The 20,612-nt window shown below is 42.9% G+C and overlaps 2 protein-coding genes across 5 annotated transcripts in view; one reads left to right on the plus strand and one right to left on the minus strand.

The window, feature by feature from the left end:
- The window catches only part of slc2a4rg (SLC2A4 regulator), a 34,016-nt gene extending 26,569 nt beyond the window's left edge, over window positions 1-7,447 (plus strand). The window contains exons 7-9 of one of the 2 annotated variants that reach the window (XM_079359763.1): window positions 207-347; window positions 1,258-1,385; window positions 1,972-7,447. In XM_079359763.1, the coding sequence (XP_079215889.1) occupies window positions 207-347; window positions 1,258-1,385; window positions 1,972-2,083 (381 nt within the window). In that variant the 3' untranslated portion in view covers window positions 2,084-7,447. The remainder of the gene's footprint in view (window positions 1-206; window positions 348-1,257; window positions 1,386-1,971) is intronic. The other variant, XM_079359764.1, reaches the window with a different exon arrangement.
- Window positions 4,843-20,612, minus strand: part of zbtb46 (zinc finger and BTB domain containing 46) — a 63,533-nt gene continuing 47,763 nt past the window's right edge. For 2 of the 3 annotated variants that reach the window (XM_079359761.1, XM_079359760.1), the window contains exons 5-7: window positions 18,905-19,233; window positions 17,248-17,290; window positions 13,975-17,140 (exon numbers count right to left, since the gene is read on the minus strand). In XM_079359761.1, the coding sequence (XP_079215887.1) occupies window positions 16,356-17,140; window positions 17,248-17,290; window positions 18,905-19,233 (1,157 nt within the window). In that variant the 3' untranslated portion in view covers window positions 13,975-16,355. Of the gene's footprint in view, window positions 12,037-12,863; window positions 13,040-13,974; window positions 17,141-17,247; window positions 17,291-18,904; window positions 19,234-20,612 lie in introns of those variants that run through there. The other variant, XM_079359762.1, reaches the window with a different exon arrangement.

The raw sequence follows: 20,612 nt of genomic DNA on the forward strand, positions 1-20,612 counted from the left end.
CTCCTGAACTCGATGAGAGCTGATTTCTCATGCTGAAGGACAGAACTGCTCTCCCTCCTCAGAACTGGATATTTTATGTTTTCTCCTCTCCTTTTTTCTATCTGCTCTTTTCTTCTCCCTCCTCCTCCTCCTCCTCCTCCTCCTTCTCCTCCTCCTCTCTGTCTCCTGCTCTCCTGGTTTCTGCGGGGTGCTTGTCCATATTCCAGGCCACTGCTCCAGTGAGTATCCCAGTGACTCCTGATTTGGCCGAGTTAGGCAGTGGTAATGAGACCGGGCCTGGAATTGGGATTGGGAATGGCATCAGTGTGTCGTGGCAGTCCCCTCGTGTCATTTTCAAAGGCGCTCCGGTGAGTGAGGCTTCGTCTCACCCCTCTTTTATCCCGCTGTTTCTACGTCTCCCCTTTTTTTTTCTCTGCTTTTTTTCTCTCTGGGTTTTCACTGCCCTGCTTTATCATCTTTGTTGCACTTATGATTCTTTTTTTTCTGTAGCTAAAGTTGTACAAAGATGCTACAAAAAAGTTCCTGATATATGGTCTGAGTAAACGCATATAAAACCTAATGTGCATGCAGGTGCAACATTCAAATATACTTATGTAAGTATCTCTTTAGCGTAAGGAGACTTTTATGCAACGAAAAAGGAATAAAAGCTGAAGTAAAATATCAGGATACAAAAGACTGGTCTAAAAAAAACAGCTAGAACCGCTGGAGGGAGCGTTTTGTTGAGTCCCAGTGTGACGACTAGGAGACAGTCAGAGGAAGCTAAAAGTGATCCAAGAGGCCCGTCGTGGATCCTGAGAGCACAACAGACGTCTACGTTCACAGAACTGTTTAAAGATTTACAAACCAATAAAAGGATCGTCAAATCAATAATAAAACTGGCAGGGCTGTAGCTGTTGTTGAAAAACACGGACAGATTAATTTTTAGTGAAGGGATTTTGAACTTTGGCTGTGTTTTTTTTTTTTCTTTTTTTTTTTTTTTTTTTTTTGGCAGAAGAGAAATCATTTCATCAAACAGTGCAGCAAAGGTGCAAACTGATCCCTCAGCTTTGGGACGGGCGGTTCTTATTTTTGGGTGAAGACAAAGCTTTGTGATGTTGTGTAAAAGAAAAATCAGCTGCACGTTTATGTACATTTATACGTTTAAATATTGATTTTTTTTTTTGTGTGTGTGTGTGTACTACATAGTAGAGGAGTTGACCTGCACTCTGTGGTCAGGATGTTGAATCATGTACCTAAGATGCCTTCCCACCTCTTTAGGGTCCTGTGACTCATGTGCGCACGGTCAGCATCGGTGAGAAGAGACTGCCGGCAGCTGTCACACATATCGCTGTCAACAAGAACCACGCGGTGACGACACAGGCTCCTAAAGCAGCACCAGGAACCAGGTACGCTGCAGCATGCAGGAGTCTGTCTGTGTCAGTAGTTGATTCACCATTCGAGGACCGTCTTTCATTTTTATTGCAGTTAAACATCAGCAGTCATTTTTTTTTTCACTATTTCTATTTTTCTAGACTAAACGTTTCAAGTCGACATACAGTAGGGCTCAGGGAAACTGTAAGAGGCCATTTTTTACTATGAAATGTAAACTCTCATAGTGCTTCAGTTGAAGTTTGATTGATATCAGCAGGAAGGAGTCATAATAAGGACGCTATGCATTTTTAAAATCCTGTCAGATTTTTTAACGTGCTTCAGATCGTGTGTGATAGAAAACAAACAAAAGATAGTTCTTAGACATGCATCAAAGAAAGCGCTGCAAAAGTCGTCCTCCTTTAAAACGGCTCGCCTTCACATTGCTGATGATTTGTCGTGACGAATGACTCGACGTGTGTTCTCCCGTCTACAAGCCCGTAAACACATTTCTCTGCCTTTGAGCGCCACTCCATATATGTGTGTGTTTTTTTTTATGCCCACGTGGGCGTCTGGATGTCTGTGTGTGCATGTCCTTATGCTGTCACATCTGCTGTTACCAAGGAAACCCCGCGGGGAGGCAAAGAAGTGCCGAAAGGTGTACGGCATGGAGAAGAGAGACATGTGGTGCACAGCCTGCCGCTGGAAAAAAGCCTGTCAGAGATTCACCGACTAATCCCGTCCCTTTTCCAGTGACCTTAAGATGAGCTCGTCCTCGCCGGGGGCAACGGCCAGGTGGACTCTCCCGACGAGGAAACCAAGGAGAGTGTCGCAGTGGAGTTCTCACTTGCTGCTTCCTCCAGTCCAGTAAAGAGTTTTGTTTTGTTTTGCCTCCTCCATTGTTTCTTTTTCAAACACAAAGAGAAAAATAAAATCCGGTTGGTGGGAAAAAAAAAAAAAAAAACACAAAAAGAAAATCAGCAAGAAAAAGGAACTTTTCTGCAGGTTTGGAGACTTTTTCTAAGACTGGAACAACTAAAGAATTTGGATACTGATCTGATTATTTTGTTCTTCACTTGCCATTTTTTTTTCACCGCCTGAACTCTCGAGGCTTTGTTTTAAGACTAAAGATAAGCTTTTGTTATACTCTCTTCATTATAGGATCATCATGTAATCTGCTGTTTCTTGACTGGATCATGACTCTTTTTTGGAAGTTCAAGGGTTAACACCAGATTTTGCTTGGTAAGACCTCTGTAGCATATCCGTTTGTAATTGTCACTGTTTAAGGGACTTGACACCTCCCGTCCTTCAGGTTTCGAGCCTGTTCACTCACAACCATCAGAATCCCACCATGAACATCTCTTTGTTCTTGCAGCCTTCTTGGATATGGACAGTTTGTCTGAGTACATGTTGCTCTGTGTCTTCTAACTGTTCATGAAGCCCACTCACCACAGCCTGCCACTCTTTATGTATATTGCAGAGATGCACAAAAACGCTCACAAAACGTGGTACAAAAAGTTTCCCCCGGACTTTTCCAAATATGCGCACTCTCTGTCTCTCTCTCTCTCTCTCTCTCTCTCTCTCTCTCTCTCTCTCTCTCTCTCTCTCTCTCTCTCGCTCTCTCTCCTTCTCTCTACTTGTTCCCCTTAAAGATATGCACCTTGAAGAGAATCACTGTAACCACAGCGTATGTCTGACAGAGTGGATCTGTAATTCTTATATAGACTTTATTCTCAGCAGTTACATGCTGAAGCAACTAGCAGTTGCACTGTGCAATCAGCAGAATTACTGCATTTGATATTGTCTTTCTTGCCTTGTGGTTGTCCAGGCTCTGTTTTTTATTTTTCTCTTCGACAGCTGACGTGCTTCAAGAGATTGTTTACCACGATGAATGATTCAGCCCTTTGCAACTTGTTATTGGCATTTTAAAGCTAATTTCTGATTGCGATTGTAACCCAGCAATCATTACCCGATTACAACCCAGCCGTTTCATTCACTTCTTGAAGTTCAAAGTAGAGAGGTGACACAATCTTTAGTCTTAATAAAACAAACACTATCACAAACCAGCAGCACGAGCACAGATAAGACCAGATCGTACTTGATAGGAGCCTCGTCTTGTAATGCTTTTAGAAAACGCCGCAGAGTGATCGAACGTTGATCACGAAAGTGAAAAAAAAAAAAAAAAAAAACATCCACTAGTGTCGTGTGAACGTGCATGAACAAAAGTTTAAAAATGTTTAACCAAAGTGGAGTTATTTCTAAAAGACCTGTAAAGCCAAAAAAAAAACCAAAACAAAAACAGGCCTGCTTTACATGAAACATGGCTGGTCGATTTTTAGAGAGTTAGAAACTGTACTCTTCGAAACAACCCTGTCATCCTTTGGCATTAAGAAAACAGCCCTCCTTTTTTGTTTTCAAGTCCAAATTTGAATTTCTACTCGAGATCAGAGAAACAAAAAAAAAAAACGGAAACCTGGAGATAACTTCACGAAGAGTAAAGAAAAAAAGACGACGTTTTTAATTGTAATGTTTTAATTTGTCCTTTGTGCATTCACTAGTTCTTAGTTCACTCTCATGTTTCGATTGACTTCTATAATACAGATCTTGTCGTCACTATGACCTGCTTCACATTAACTATGGGCATGTCCTTTTATTGATACGTTTCCCAAAGTCACACATTTCCCCTTTAAAGGTTTTCACAGCCTGTATCCCAGCATGTGATGCCTTCTATCCTAAGACCCTTGATTTGGATCACAGAAAACCCACACAGGGACAAAAATGACAGGTATTTTTTCTGCTCTGTTCTCAGAGGTTCATCATGAAAGTACATGTACATTTCTCCCCCCCCCCCCCCCCCCCCCGCTCCTGTTTTGAGCTCTTTCATGAACGTTCTGCTGTTTGTCCTCTTCTCCTGACTGACCTGAACTTAACCGCCATACACACTAACACACACACACACACACACACACACACACACACACACACACACACACACACACACACACAGTGCCTTTCCTCTCTTACATGAGCAGGCTGTGAAGTGTTGGAACAGACTCCTTGAATGAGGTACAGTGCGCCTTCAGACCTCTGTCGCCATAGAAACACCTGTGCTGTCCTTTGTCGCCGCAGGGTCACTTGCGCTGTCTGCTGGCGGCTGATAGGCGCCGAGTTATCACTTCTTCATGAAGGCCGGGAACAAACTGTTAAGTGTTAATTGGTGGCTTCAAGTTAATGGATGAAAAATGTTAAGCACACGTGTTAGCTGTTAATGTGGTGAGGGGGGTTTGTCACTCACATCTCGATTTAAAAAAAAAAACAAAAAAACAAAACAGATTGATCCTGCCTGTAAATCTAAATGGTTTATTCCAGATAAGCTAGGTCTCTTAGCGGGCCTCTTCCGGTCAGAAACTTCACAAAGTGCCAATGAAAAGAACAGAAAAAGGAAAAGTCGTACTGACCTAAAGAAATTGCACTACGTTGCACTGCACAAAGATGTTTGTTTTTTTTAAATACATGGATGTTTTATATACACACACTTTTCAAGGGAGGGTTTCCTGTTCTTGCCGAGAGTGTCGTCACTGCCTGGTTGGAATCAAGGGGGGAGGGGTGGGGGGGTGTCAGGGATGGAGGTTCTGTACCTTTGTTAGCACCCCCATTGTTAGCAAGTGATCTTGACTTGTACTCGGTCACCATCGATTTTACTCTAAACATTGTGGTGCTGGCTGTTTCACAGGTGTGGTACTGAGAAGTACAGTGTGGTACTTAAGTAGTCAGTCACTTTGCCTTTCCTTGGAGGAAGCTGCCTTGTGTCAGTGATGGGGGGGGAACAAAACAAAAAAACACCGGTTTCAGCGAGTGGCCACATGTTTCAGATGCTTTTACACTGATTATTATCTGGACACGCTTTTTTTAACTCATAAATCTCATCTTTGCCCTTCCTTTTCTTACACGAAAACAGGTTTCTGTTTTTTTTTGGGTTTTTTTACATTTTACTGAGGTAGTAACTGTATTAGTGCTGAATACCACTTCCCATTCTGCTTTTGGTCGTTGAGTGTCGCTTGCAGCCCATCAGGTCTCTCTCCATCCCCAGTTGAAGCACTTAGATTTTACCTGCAGGTTCAGAGACCCATGCTATATGATGGTAACACATCATGCTTACAGGTTCCTGTGTGTTCCACCTTTTTTTTTGCACTAAAAGTGGCCTGTTGCTATCAAGGCTCATAGTCGTATCACCAAAAAGCTTGACTAAGTGAGTGCAGCTTTTATATTGGTCGTTACTGTGGGCACAGAGGAACTCTCGCGCACAGATCTCAGACAAGAGACTGTGATAGGTGAACGTTTGACAATTGACTCTGTCACCTAGAAAAAATGAAGCTGACTTTGAGCGGCTTTGTGGGCAAATCTTGCGGATGTTTACAGCTGATGGAAAGCAGAGACGAGACGCGCAGTGACGATGAAGATGCAGATTCAGGGCTTTCTTGTACATATGCAACATAAAGAAAACCATGCGGCTTTTTTTTTCATGTATTGTTTGACTTTGTTATTGTATGAAAAGATTTTTTTTTTTTTTTTTTTTTTACAGTATAGTTGCTCAGAATATTTCTTTAAAAACAAGTCAATCAAGAAGCTATAGTGAACATAACACATAAAGAGTCAATGTATATTGTAGCTTTGAGGCAAAGGGGAGAAAAACAAAACCTGTTGAATGTAAAAGAAACGTTTTTTTTGTTGTTGTTTTGGTTTCTTGCTTGTTTGTAGTGAACCTGTAGAGCGTAATGATTTTAGTATCCAACCCACAGATAGCTGTCGCCACACTGCTAAGTCATATCAAATAACACAACCATGCAGTATTGCTTTACTATCTTTGACTTTGTGCAATGCGATGCTCTTTAATGGAACAAGACCTAACATGAGCTGTCGGTTACATCCGGGCTTCTTGCGCACACTCTTGATGTTTGTCTTTCTCTCTGCCAAATAGTCTGTTGTTCATTTCTGAATGTGTGTGGTTGTAGTTTGTGGTTGTGATGTTTAGTCTTTTTTTTGGCAGGATAACCATGATGAAATATTATCTTTGTGCGAATCGTTATCCTGCCCTGCACATTCCAACAGACAGCACACTTTCTAGTGGCTTCCGCTTGTTTCCTGTTTCCCCTTTCTCATTACAGGGATTCCTCTTGGATCACTTTGTCCTTTCTCGTTTCCTCGTCTTGTGTCCTCCAGCTTTACTCTCGTCCCACCTAAGCCTTTACCCAGTATATTAAGCTAAACCTAACCCTTGAAAATGTGCATCAAAAAAAGCCTTCTTTTTTTTTTTTTTTCTTCACATGTCAAAATGTCTGTGCTGCTTTCTTGAATGTCAGTTTTCTTTTGTGTGTAAACCAGCCGCAGCAAAGCCAATAGATCTCCTTCCAAATCAAATGTAATGTAATGCATTGCAATGGCAGCTCCACTCAATCCTCTGCTTCTTCCTCCGTGCTCTTATGTTAGCCCAGGCTGTCACATCTCCGATTTGATGACCGTTCTTCCTCCGTGTTGTGATTTTACTGAGCCTTGCACTGGCTGGTGTGAAAACTGACTTTTGCTTGTTTTTCTTCCTGTTTTCTCATTGATTGATTGATTGATTAAATGTGAGGTTGTTTTGCGTGTATCATCGCTCATTTTTCCTCCTGTTTTTTTTTTTTTTTTTTTTGTAATAGGAGATAAACACTGAAGGGTTTTATGTGTTAGATTTCCCTCTTCAGTATCTGATAACTCAAGGCTGATGTTTGTAGTTCTCTTTAATGTTCAAGAAAATGCTCATTGCAGCCTGAGAAAACACAGACGGAGCAAAAGGCGTGTTGGAAGGTAACGTGACGTCAGCCTTGGGTCTTCACTAGAGGGCAACATTTCCTGCCGTGTGTGGGCTCTGCCTCAGCTCTTCATCTGCAGTCCCACACACACGGAGAAAGCACTTTGTGAGGAGTGGTGCACTCAAGGAGTATTTGTGTGAATGTGAAGCCTATAGCTAGTGCTCGAAAAGGATGACCATGTATGATGCTGACAATGTGATCTATGTGATGTAATGTGATGGAAAGAAAATAAACCTGAATGGAAGAAGACATCCAGCAGATTGTTCATTTACCTTTTATGTATTGATTAAGTCAAATCTCTTTGGATAAATGAGTGCAGAAAGTTTGTAATGGCCAATCATTCACCGAAGGAAGCGACCGCTCTGTAGACAGGATTCCCTCCTTTGTGTCTACTTTCATTGACATGTCTATTCTGCCCCCTTGTGGACAGCAGTGAGTAATGAAAGGCATAAAAAAGAACGCAAAGCACACGTTGGTCACTTCTTTACAGCAGCAATTTCAAAATTTATTGAGACTGATTGGTTTTTTTGCAAATAATAGTCAAGCTAATTCTTCCATTGAACATGAAGTTAGAAAGAGGCTTGCACGGCCGCCGGGCAGGCCCAAACATCAAAAACAGGAGGCTCATGGTTGGCTGTAAAATGTTTTTGTGATCAGTACTATCAACCGAAAAAAAAAAAAAAAATCTGCACAAGAGCACTTAAAATCTGCCCAAAAAACCAAACGGGTGTAGAAACAGGACAGGGTTCTTTTGATTATTTAACACATTTTGTTACAAACACAGGTTTATGATAATCATCAATATAAAGTCAGTATCATATTGAACAATATTCCCAATGAAAATAAACAAACGTCAAGCTTCGAGTTTGACCTTTTACAAATCAAAGTCCCTCTGAAACTTGAGAGAAATAAATAATATATAATAGTAATATAAATTCATATATATGAAGGTATACACACATCACTCTTAGTAGAAGAACAAAATCTAAAGTAAAAAGCGCCAATTTTGAAATATAGTATAATATAGATATACCCATATCTATGGCTTCATGATTTGCACGTGTGAATCAAGCTATACAGGCTAAATGAGGATTGCAATTTGTACACGTATAAGAATACCCATAAACATCTGCAGGAGAGAAAACCAGTTCCAGTTTTGCATCATGTGGAATGAGACAGTTGTGTGCAGATGACATCGCTTTGGTATGACAAAATGAGCACAGGCATGCAGTTAAGACCACCGAATCAGGGCACAAAAGGTCATCAAACACACGGTGGGAAGGAGAATGGAGTCGCCCATCATGATTTGTCTCAAAGTTTTATCCTCGAAAAACTTTTTGCACCTCTAATCTGATCAGTCGCTCTTTTTTTTTTTCTTTTTTCAATTCTTCTTCTTCTTCTTCTTCTTCAGTAAAATCTCTATCCATCAACACAAACACACCAGTCAGGAACAAACACACACACACAAGCACGCAAGGTGAAATGTCATTGAGGCACATATTGAGGGTTCGATGGCGGATGTTTTTTTCCTGAAGTTACAACCCAGTATGAGGAAGAAGACGTACAGTACAGGTCTTAAGAAGAGCGCAGGGTCGGGGAGTCACACATTCATCCACATGTCTCTCAGTGACTGTAACAGCACCACAGGACAGAGATTTATCACCGATCATGGGCTCCTTCCACACCTAACATTGACATTCAATAAAAAATCCAACCCCACTGTCTTTCACCCTAAAAAATTACCAATATTTGATTAATGGGTCAAACAAAACTGAGTAAATAAGACAAAGAAAATAAAGACAGTTGCTTGAGATGACAAAATCAGATTGTACTGACAGTTTCTTAGTGGGGGATGATGGGAAGTGCAGTCCAGGGCAGCTGATGTGTGCAGCCAGCACTGGTAACAAATGTTTCCCAGAGTTAACTGCTGCAGAAGCTCACTTTCCCGCTGTGGAACTGATCGAGAGTCAAGCCAGTAAATGACCAGCGGATAGAAAAACAGCATGTCGACTCCACACACACGAGTGTTTTATCTGCATGCTGCATTTCTGCTTGATTGTGTTTCATGCAACGTGTGAGACAGAAGGAACTCCGAAAGAAAAAGAAAAAGAAAGAAACTGTCTTCTTAATCTCGCAGTTTCTTTTACATAGCCCGTCATATTCACGACACCATAACATGTGCACTTTTAAATAACTGACAAGTAGTGACAGGTTCAAAAAATAGGAACAACTCTACAACAAAACTGGTTAACCACAGCAAGAAATCCAAAAATCACCTGCACACAGACTGTAAAACAAAAGCACTTCATGTATACAAGGTACGAGATTGTTTTTGGTTCCATATTCATCAATTAGTGTACATTGGTGATGCAAAAAAAAAAAAAAAAAAGCGTGTGCAGAATAAATGTTTGAATCAATATCTAACAGACAGGTTTGACAGTGAAGTTGTTTATCCACTTTGTAAAAAAAGCAAATACGACAGAAAAAGCGTAAACTGGCACAATAAAAGGTCAATAAAAGCCCCATGGCTTGCTGTCCACAACAAGGCAAAGTATAAAAGCTTTTTTTTTCTTATACAAGATATAAAATATCAAAAAAGAGCACACAATAAAGCTTAGCATCCAGCACTTAATAATAATAATTAATAATAGGAACATCAACAACAATAACCAAAGTTCTGATACTCATAATAATAATAAGACATGTCATCTGCCTCGCTTGAATTGTCAATCACATCCCAGAAGACGTGGGAAAAAAAAGAAAAAAAGAAATCAAGATAGACTTTTTTTTTGGACACTGGACACTCACACATTCCCTCATACAAACATCCATCTCGTCCCTTCAAACACACACACGCTGACACACACACACACAGAAAGAGAGAGCGAGCGAGAGAGAGAGAGAGAGAGAGAGAGAGAGAGAGAGAGAGAGAGAGAGAGAGAGAGAGAGAATGACTTCTCAAAACAATTGCAGGCATCCACAAACAGTTTTTTTTCATAATAAATAGCTGTTAAAAGAAAAGAAATTAATATCACACTCTACAAAGTTCAAGCACAATTTTGATCCTCTTCTTTGAACCTTACAAAGCCAGAGAAAATATACCATCCAAAGAAAGAGAAACCATAGAAAGAGTCTGCATATTCTGTACTGAGAAACTGGAGTTACATGACTGACCAAGAAGAAAAGAAACGGAAAACATTTTTTTTTGTTTTGTTTTTTAGACAAAGGCTGATCCATCCTTAGGTCCAATCATCACAACCTCTGCTGTGAGACAAACATCAGAGATGCCCAGAGGGACAGAAAGAGTTAATCGTGTACAGTAGGTCAGGTGGATTTAATGTGTGCTTGAGTTGATTTTTCAAACAGGAACAAAAACGTAAGTCCACTTTGTGTATAAAGAGATTAAAAAGTCATCCATACACTGTCAAAGTCTCTTTCTGTCTCTCTCGACCTCACACATACCTCTCTCCCCAGAATCCCAAAAACTGTATGTACATTAGTCGTATCTTGTTGGAATGGATTGATAGAAACTTGTGTGGTAAACGAAGAAAAGATTAAGGACCCCACTGAAAGGCATAGGCTCTATAAACAGCAATCTGCACAAAGATTCAGTGATTTCTATATCGTGATAACAGTCAAGAGGACATAGAGTATATCCTTAAAGGTAGGTGCGGTCACCGAGTTGTTTTAGGTAAGCAAAGGTCAGATCAAAAATGTAAACCACTGGATCAGGGCTTTGATACAAGTCAGTTGTCGATAAAGTGCAAGTCTGTGGCAGTAGGACTCTGCATCAACAGTGTGCCATGGGGCTGTCCGCTCCTCTGACACATGTAGCATTGCAATAGATTTTAGACTCTCCCTTTACTTACAGAGAGACTTTTGCAGCCTTCACTTCCCTTTCTGGCTATTTCCCTACAGTCAGTTAGTGATCCTTGGTTTCCATGGTGATTGTGATGGCAAACATACAAAGTTGCAGTCTTAGCGTCCTTGGCAGCGTCCTCGTTGATTCCTGTGGTGACAGAGTAAAAAACTACTGGACTCTGGCCTGAACTCTTGAGAAAAAGAAACACAAAAACACTGCATCAGAAGAAAAGGAGGTAAGCGGAAAAAGCCTTACACTGGAACCATCTCTTCACCACTTCTTTTTCGACTATGGCAGAGAATGGCCTAAGTGTATTTGTTTGTGTGTTTGAGTGTGTGTGTGTGTGTGTGTGTGTGTGTGATTGAGTGTGTTTGAGATCATTGTCGCGCATCACCCTTCAGCTTTCCATACAAAGGAAGGCCTGCCCATGCCTGGACGAATGGGTAAAAGGAGCAGAGGATTCTGCTTTAAAGATCGCAAGAGATCTTTAGAGATTGGTCGAAGGAGCCGCTAACAGGAGCGGGGTTGATTCTAGGAGATCCAGGTGAAGTCCCTTTCACTCCCATTCTGCTGCTCCCCCTCCTGTGCCGAGGAGTCACTCTCCTCCTTCTCATTGTCCAGTGCTCTGTGTGCCTCAGTGCTCATCCCTGAGTCCTTCCACTTCCCCCCTCCTCCATCCTCCTCTCCCTCACCCATCATCTCCCCGTCCCCCTCCACCAACATCTCCTCCTCCCCTTCTCCATCGCCATCGCACTCTGCTTGGTCATCGTGGAAACGGTCGCCAGGATACAGCTCCTCCTCCGGGGAGATGTCTCCTCCCACTTCCCCGTTGTGGTCCAGCAGCGCAGCCATGCCCCGGCCGGAGCAATCGGCGCAAACTCCATGGCGCCTTGAGCCATGTTTGATTCCCACGCTGGCTGCCGACATGAAGACACGGCTGCACACTTTACACACGTACTTCTTGTCTTTGCTGTGGACCTGTTGGAGAAAAAGAAGTTGAAAAGAAATTTCTAAATTAAACACCATGAATTACAGCAGCTGCTCAGGCACCAGGGCTCAAATAAAGCCAGTTCTGCTCCCTTTACTTGGAACGATTTACGAAAAGAGCTGAGACTAAACGCTATCTTATTGGATGATTTTAAGATAATGTTACATTACTTGGAGGCCTACACATCTGGCTGTAGATATTCACCCTGACGTATTTGTGGATGATTTGGACAAAAAATTACTTATATCAGTTTTTTGTCTTGAAATATCTAATGTACTTTTCTGTATTTGCATGTTTGGCAGCTCGCTTGTTTGTGTCAAACTCTGTAAACTGTGATGCTGGCTGTCTTTATCAGGACTCTAATCTCAACGAGTTTCTTTCCTGGTTAAATAAAAAATAAAAGTGCAAAAAACTGCAGTTCCTTTAGTGGCCACTTGAGGATGGCTTCTTTCTTGCTATTATGGAAAAGCTCCACCTGTGTCCCTAATGTTTTTTTTTTTTTTTTATAAAACTCCAACTCCATAGCATTCTCTAAAGCTGAGCATAAGTTCAGGAGCACAGGCCTGAGCCTGTGGTGGCTTTCGCGGAGTCAAGTGCAGCTAGCTTACAGCCATATGTCACCTCAACTGACACAGCGAGTTTGGGTCCTTTTGGTGCTTTTAAGAGATTGGTCGGCCCAATGCATAATACAAGGCTTCAATAAAAGAAGCTTGACAAAGCAAAAAGTGATGTTGTGGCGGCTACGTCCTCTTATCAAAACGCTCAATGGTTCACAGAGCCACTTACTGCCCTCTAGTGGTGAAAGTGCTGCACTCACCAATGTGTGCCTTTTCATGTGCTCCCTCCTGGTGAACTTCTTGCCGCAGATTTCACAGGGGTAGGGCCTCTCACCAGTGTGGGAGCGCATGTGTCTCTTTAGGATGCACTGGTGCATAGCAGAGAAACTGCAGTAGGGGCACTTGAACTTTTTCCGGATCACCGTGAAGTCATTCACTGTGGAGACAGAAAGGAGAGGGAGAAAAAAAAAACAGAAGAAAGAGAGAAAGAGAGAGAGAGAGAGAGAGGGAAACAAAGATGAGTGTTGAATGAGTCTTGTTTAAGTAAACCTAGACGTCACTTTTCAGTTATTACATTTAATTAGCAGCACGGTCTAGAAATGTACCATCAATTCCCATGGCCACCCCAATCCCAGTCAAAGCTCCAGTTGCCCTGGCAACAGCTCTTCCTACATACTAAAGCAATAAAGGCAAAGAGATACTATAAACACAACACAACAGTCAGTCTGCCTTGGTTTACTCTTGAAGGTCTCTGCTATGAACGGCAAAAACACAGACAGAGAGACAAACACAGACAACAAGGAGGCTGAGGGCCGGGGAATAAAATCACACACACAAAGGTAGGCTTCAGTACAAAAAACCACATAAACAAATAATTTAAATACCATGTCCCAATCTTGTGTAGAGGTCCCATAAGCCAATTATCTCAAGGTCTGGACTTAAATGGTAGTTAAGCCAGGTGAAGGGCATCCAAGTAAACAGATTGTGTGTGCGTGATGTTTGTCTGTGTGTGTGTGTAAGAATCTGAGCAGTGAGGGCACACAGTATAAGACCATGAGAGATCAGGGATGGATTTGTTAAGGACACAAGCACAACACACACTACCGCACACAAACACACGTCTAGTGCTCGAGGAGAAAAAGGTCCAAAACACAGTTAAGGGTAAAAAAAACTTTAAGTGACACAAGATAATTACCTCAATCTGCACATCAGCTTCTGATCTGAATACACACTCACAAAAACATGCACATATATGTGTATGATGCAAAACAGACTTTAACATCTTATTCATATTTGTCATGTGCAAAAAAAACCCACGAGATTTGGCGAAGATAGGTGTCTTTAACAAACGACAGACACTTCAGAGAAATGTTCATACTGTCAATCACATTTTAATTCCAGCATAAAAACTACAAGTAAAAGCACATATCTGTGTACAGTACATGCGTTTTTCAATGAGAAAATGATAATCTAGACTGACACATTGTTTAATATTTACAATACATATTCATATTCAAAAATACCCCCAAAAGCCGTACAGAGGGGTGCGTTCAACCCGTCCCCGTGGTTGACTCTGCAGAGTTCCTTATGTATGAGTTCCTGACTTCTCTGAGCCTGCCAGTCTCTGTTTCAGCTGCTGGGCAGGACTCAGAATGCTACCTGAGACATGGGATTTTATATCAGAAAGGATTTGGCATTTGGGAGTTCCCTGGGTATACACACGACAGCGAGGGGAAATGTTCCCAAAAGACACCAGTTCTGCTTTTAACGAGCATTTGAGTTCCATATATTAGAGTGTGGCATAATAGAGAGAAACACGTGGATGTTTCACAGTATGGGTATACACGAGACACATTAATAGCTGAGCTTTATCGAGCACATATCTTGGGTTTTATAGTTGCAGGGTAAAGACCTGCTGTAAACTCAAACGATAATTATTTAGGCAGAAATTGGTGTGAATTTACATTAGTTATGATGTTGAGACCAGCGTTACTCTGATTCAATAAAATCCTGGCTCTAACACACCCTCCATGCAATTCTGTGTCCACCATTACCCTTACTCCTCTCCTGCATTCTCCCACTTGATCCCCCATTTACAACCACAATATTGTCTGCTTGCAGCAGTGACATCACTAAGCTCATCTAGTTTAAAACACACCGCCCCCCCCCCCCCCGCCCCCCCAGCTCCCACTTCTTCTTCTGAGAAAAAGGTCAGGGGTTAAGAAGGGCAGGAGACATGAAGGACCAATTACTGTCCAGCTCCAGCTACTCCAAGACTTACAGATCTGGGACGGAGGAGATGGACACAGAAAGAGAGAGAGAAAATAACACCACCCAACCCCCATCTGAGTTGCTAATGCTGTATTGTTTTTGCTGGCTTTGTCTTGTTCGGTGCATCCCCTCCATCTGCACTGATCTAACAGCACTGACCAAAGGTAAAAAACTGAGGACATGCTTCTATGCTTAAGTGCAGGTCAAAGAATTGCCTTTTTTCATTTGAGGTTCAATTTTTAAAAAAGAGCATCCATTTTTTTAAAATTTTGAATATCATGCTGATTTTTGCACAAAATCTTGCATTAGAAATATTCCGATTTTTGCTCCTCACTCTGCTCTCATACTGCAGTTCTACCGATATCCTGCAGGAGGTGTGGTTGTGTGTCTAAAACCTGGCAGATAGGAATTGTTTCTGAGAGTCTTTGTGCCTTTGGTAATGCAGGGCTGGACACAAAGATAAAGATCTCTCTGCCTAAAAAGGAGAGGAGACAGAGAACATGATGAGTGGTTTAGGTCTGGGAGGCAGAGAGATGTCCTCTTTGTCTCACCACTCAGCCAGCACCGAGACTTTAAGTAATTCACCTGTTAGAGTGTTAAAACAGTGCACTCTCTAACTATACACAAAAAATGACAGATTATCTTAAAAACAGACCTACATACAATTCAAGTTCTTCAAAAAGAGCAGCTTTGCATAGCAGTTGTGCATTATGCACGTTAGCTGTCAATTGGTAGTAAACTACCTGTTTGAAAATAATATGATGTAAAATTTGACAACTGGTTTGACAAAATAGATTCTTTAAATATTTATAATTATGTCAAGAGTCACTAAACTCTAAAAGCATTTCTTTCTTTTTCAGTGCAATGACACCACAGAGCTTTTTTTGTTTTTTTGGCATGAGCAAGCGTATAACACGTGGTTACGCTAGTTAATGGGTTTTAATCATAGACTGTGAATGTTAATGGGAAAAGTCTGAGTGACGTGTGTGACTTCAGGGGGCTTTGGAAGCCCATCAATGGTGGTCGCCATGCTAAAAAAAAATACTGTCCTAAGCTTTAACTTTCAGTCAACCTGCCGCAAAAACTACGAGCTGGAGCTGAGGAGGTTTTTGAGCCTCTTGACAAATTGTTACATGGCGCCCACATGTCCATCAGGTCGGCTATCTGCTTATCACTCATAAAATCAAAAACGGATGAGTTATAAAAAAACAACATCCTTTGTACAGTGTGTACCGATCAAGACATGAGCTAATCAGGTCAGTTTTGGTTTTTGGAAAGAGGCTGTAAACATGTTAATTACTGCTGTAAAAATGGGCTTTTTTTTAAATGGGTATGTATATGACCTCTGGTGCTTCTCCGAGGCGGTCACTTGATAAACTGCAGGATTTTGCACTTGGGCGCATGGGCTTCATTTTTCAATACCGGAGGTTGCCGCTTGGTTTTACTGTGTGCACACAAGCCTGCAGACTCTCAATCAAGTCTCAATTTTCCACATTAATACTGAGATTATCAACTTTCATCTCTTGAGAAAGCCTCCACAGTGAATCAATAACCCCACCACCCTGATACATTTCCATCCCGCCGCTTCCTCCCAGCATGCCTCCTGACCCTGACCCCATCTGGCAGCACACTTTAACATGTGTAGCCAGGTTCTTCTGGGTGCTAAAAGCCTTGGCACATGCTGGGCAGGTGTGTCCTCTCTCTTTGGAGTGCACAGAGGAGAGGTGCCTGTGCAGGTCTGTGCGGTCTCTGAAGTGCTTCAGACAGTACACACACTGCATCAGTTTCTTCTTGAAGTGGATCGTCTTCTCATGCCGATCCGCATTGGATTTGAGTGTGAAGCTGGCGGGACATTGTGAGCAGAGGTAGCGGGCGGGCGCGGGCTCGGTAGCTGATGGGCGGTAGAGAGACTGGTGCAGGTGAAGAGGCTGGGACTGTGGCTGGTGGAGGGACTGGGTGGCTTGGTGGTGCGGACCCTGCATGCTCTGCCAGTCTAGAGACAAGGCCATGAGGGACATGGTGTGGCGATACTCATGTTCCCTGAGATGTTGGAGGTTGCTGAACAGCCGTTTGCACAGAGAGCAGGGGAACCCCTGAGAGGGCCACGCACTGGACTCTGGCAGGATTCTTTTCTCTTCGCCCAGCACTATCAGCCCTTTAGACCTTCTGCCAGCCATCAACACTGACTCAGGAACTGTGGAGCCCCCAGTGCAGCTCTCCTCGCCCATCTGACCATTCTCGATAGGATACTGGTCACCCTCCGAGCCTGAGAGAACGACAAGGAAAGAAATCAATAGGCAACAAGTGCTTTAAAAATTCTCTTAATTTATGCAGTCATGACTTACTCATAAATCCAAACCTTTTAAGCCATACCTGTGCTGTTTTCCTTCACGTTTTCCTTGTCTTTCACGCCTTCCTGCAAGTGACAAAACATCATGTCACACACTCGCACATTTACACAAACTGTATGAAATTGTCTGGGCATGCAGGTGGCAGGCAGGTGATACAAGCTATAAAGACAGCCTTTATTCACACATGTGGGAAAAACAGAAAAACAAACACATGGAACGATGAAAAAGATGGAGAAAAACAGATTACAGATCAGAATGATTTATAGACACAGACATTGTTTTTTTAAAAATTATTATTAAGAAACAAAGAAAGAATGAAATTAAACCCAGTTGGACGTCAGAAAGGTGCACCAAACACCTGTCCCCTTCTGTTTCCATCTACATCCAATCTAAACTTCTATCTACTCCATGTCCCTGCCATTCCTTCACCCTTACCCATTCCCTCCATCCCTACACTCTACCTCCTCCTCCTCCTCCTCCTCCTCCTCCACCTCCTCTCTAAGAACAGAACACCATGCACTGGGCAAACAGATGGCTTGTCCGCAGAGATAGGAAGGCTTGTTGGGAGGCAGGTCTGCTGAAATCAAATGCTGCTCCTAAATGCTCACACACAAACACACATACAAACAAACACTCACAAACACACGTACACACAGACTGGCACAAACTCATGCTCATACTGCCATGCTCACACACACGCCCACACTCTCTCTCTCTCTCTCTCTCTCTCACACACACACACACACACACACAACAGAACAAACAATTTCCTGGGCTGCGAGAGCAAACCTCTCATTGTCTACTTGTATTGATTCTACTCAGTCTCATCTCACCACCTTGCCCGTTATCTGCCATCTCTGAGCACACGCCGCCATTGTGACTGGATGTGTCATCTCTAATGTAACCACTATGAACTACATCAACGCTAATGCTGAGCAAAGACTCCTGGCTCTGACGGTGAAAGCGGGTCTAGCAATATTAAAGAAGATTACATGGAAGAAGAAAAAAAAACAAGGAGGCGAGAGTGAAGAATTGGAAAATCTGAAAGACAGAGAAAGCAAACAAAACATCGAGAAAAGAAAGACACACAACAGTATTCTTCTGGAAGAGAATATGTTAGATTGCACACAGACAGTGAGATAGAGACAGGGGTTGAGAAATGCTTTTTCTTTTACAGTGAAAAAATAACCTCTTAGACCTTCACTATTTCTCATGAGCTGGGGCAAGTGTCTACTTTTTTTGACAGGGGTCTCCATTCAAACCTTCTTAAATCATAAAGATATCTTGTAGTTGCTAAAGTCCTGTGTAGAGGTTTTTATTTAAATAAGCCTAAACCTTGCCTGCTTCATTCTTTACGGGTAGCAAGTACCAACAAAAACATACATCCTGCCTCTTATAGTGGCTAACAAATTTTCGGGGGCCTACGCCAACCCGGGTTACATCCTGGAGATGTCCCTGCTGATGTGGACCCATAGTCCCACTATGTTGTCAGTAACTTCCTGTTCTCCACCAGCTCAACCCCCCTCTTGGTGTTTGTTTGTGTATGTGTGCAGAAACAGGGTGAAGCTGCCCCTGGATGCTAACTCCACTCTCTCTTACAAACTTTTATCTGACTGGTGGAGCAACAACCAGAGAACAGTCTGCGCCCTGGAGAAGAGCCAGGTTCTGTGTGCGCTTACCTCAGGCAAGGTGGAGGGCTCTGAGCCCTCGGGGGCCTCTTCCACTTCCATGTCCAATTCTTCTGAACGCAGCGGGGTCGCCCCAGCCCGCAGACCGGGGGCCTCCAGGGGCCGAGGCTCAGAGGGGTGCAGTGGCGTGGGTGGAGTGGGCGGGCAGTATGCTGATGTTGAAGATGAAGATGGTGGCAGTAGTGGTGGTGGTGGTGATGGTGGAAGATGAGGAGGAAGAAGAGGAAGAGGAGGAGGAGAGGAGCCAGCCCCCTGTTTGTTATGAATAGTGGCCCCCGTGGCCCCTGGCCGGAGTGTGCTGCAGTTGTTGGAGCGAAGCCCTGAGGAGCACAGGAAACGAGTCTCACCCACCCACTCACGTACAACTGCAAGTCTGATAGCAGCTGGCCACCAGAACACAGCGGGAGAGAGTGGGCAGGGGGGCACACAGAGGCTGCCAGTGCTACGCTATCAAACACTACGGAGAGGGGGAGGAAGAAAAACTCTGAAGTTTCACTTTCCAGCAGCCGAGGGGAAAGGGTTAGGGCTTCTCTTCTCTCTTTCTCTCTCTTTTTCTTTTGCTCCTCTGCTCTCCATCTCCTTCCACCCACATGCGTGCGCAGAGGATGGCAGCATGCGTGTGTTGTGTGAGTGTGTGCATGCGGTTGTGTGAGCGAGAGAAATGCATATAAGGAAGAGGGCTTGAGGATCCTGTGTAGCATAGAGGGAGACTGTTTTGGAAAGAAGCCATCTTGCAGCTCAAGTGAAGACTTTTTGTACACGCAGGGTAAAAGGACGGCTACATGGACCGTGTAAGATGTTTACCAGCAACAAGTTAAGGCCCGCTGGATGAGGAATTTTAAATTTCTTTCAGACCCTTTAGCACTCCATAACTATTCACTCAGAGCTTTTTCTGCTACATTAATATCACCATTAGCAGCTACCAAGAGTGCATCCGTTTCTCTTTTAATGAATCAAAGCATAGAGTGCAGGTTATTCTGGATAATGTGTGTGCGCATGAGGACGTGCATGTGTGGGCAGTGTTTTGGGGAATGTCTCCAGAGTTATGCAGTGGGTTAGCCATTCATCGCCCTCCTCTGCACAACGGACAGAATCACACAACCATGAGACTCGACCATGGACAGATTCCTGGAATGTTAAACTACCGCGCCCGACACTCCCCACTCCCACTTACTGAAAACACACACAAGTGTCCAACTCCCTATCTCCTGTTCTTTCCCACCCCCCTAAAGAGACGTGAGGGTGGAAGAACAGTAAGGAGAAAATAGAGACGCAGAGGGATGAGTTACAGGTGAGAGGTAGCGGCTCATTAACACATGGTGGATTCGTCTCAGGAAAGGACGAGAACACAGAATAAATATGCAAGATCAGTTCAACAGTCCAGGTTCAAAGCTCTCGCAGAATTTTAACATACGACTGTAAATTTTGCAATCTTGTCTCACTGAGTTTAATATTGCAGTCGTGTCTGGCATGCTGTAAAGAATACAAATAACAGCAGGCTGACTCACCGCACAGAGACAAGAGTATAAAAAAGTACACAAATTGGAAAAATCTGTGAATGCAGAGTATCTGAGTATCTAACACGGGACGAGGAAAAATATGCAATGCGCAGTAATATTGTTTGTGATCATGAAATGATGTGCGTACGAAACATCTGTGAAATTGCAATTAAATGCGCAGCCCTCAGGTAGCATTACCA

This window comes from Symphodus melops (genome assembly GCF_947650265.1).
Source record: "Symphodus melops genome assembly, chromosome: 13".
Taxonomy (NCBI): domain Eukaryota; kingdom Metazoa; phylum Chordata; class Actinopteri; order Labriformes; family Labridae; genus Symphodus; species Symphodus melops.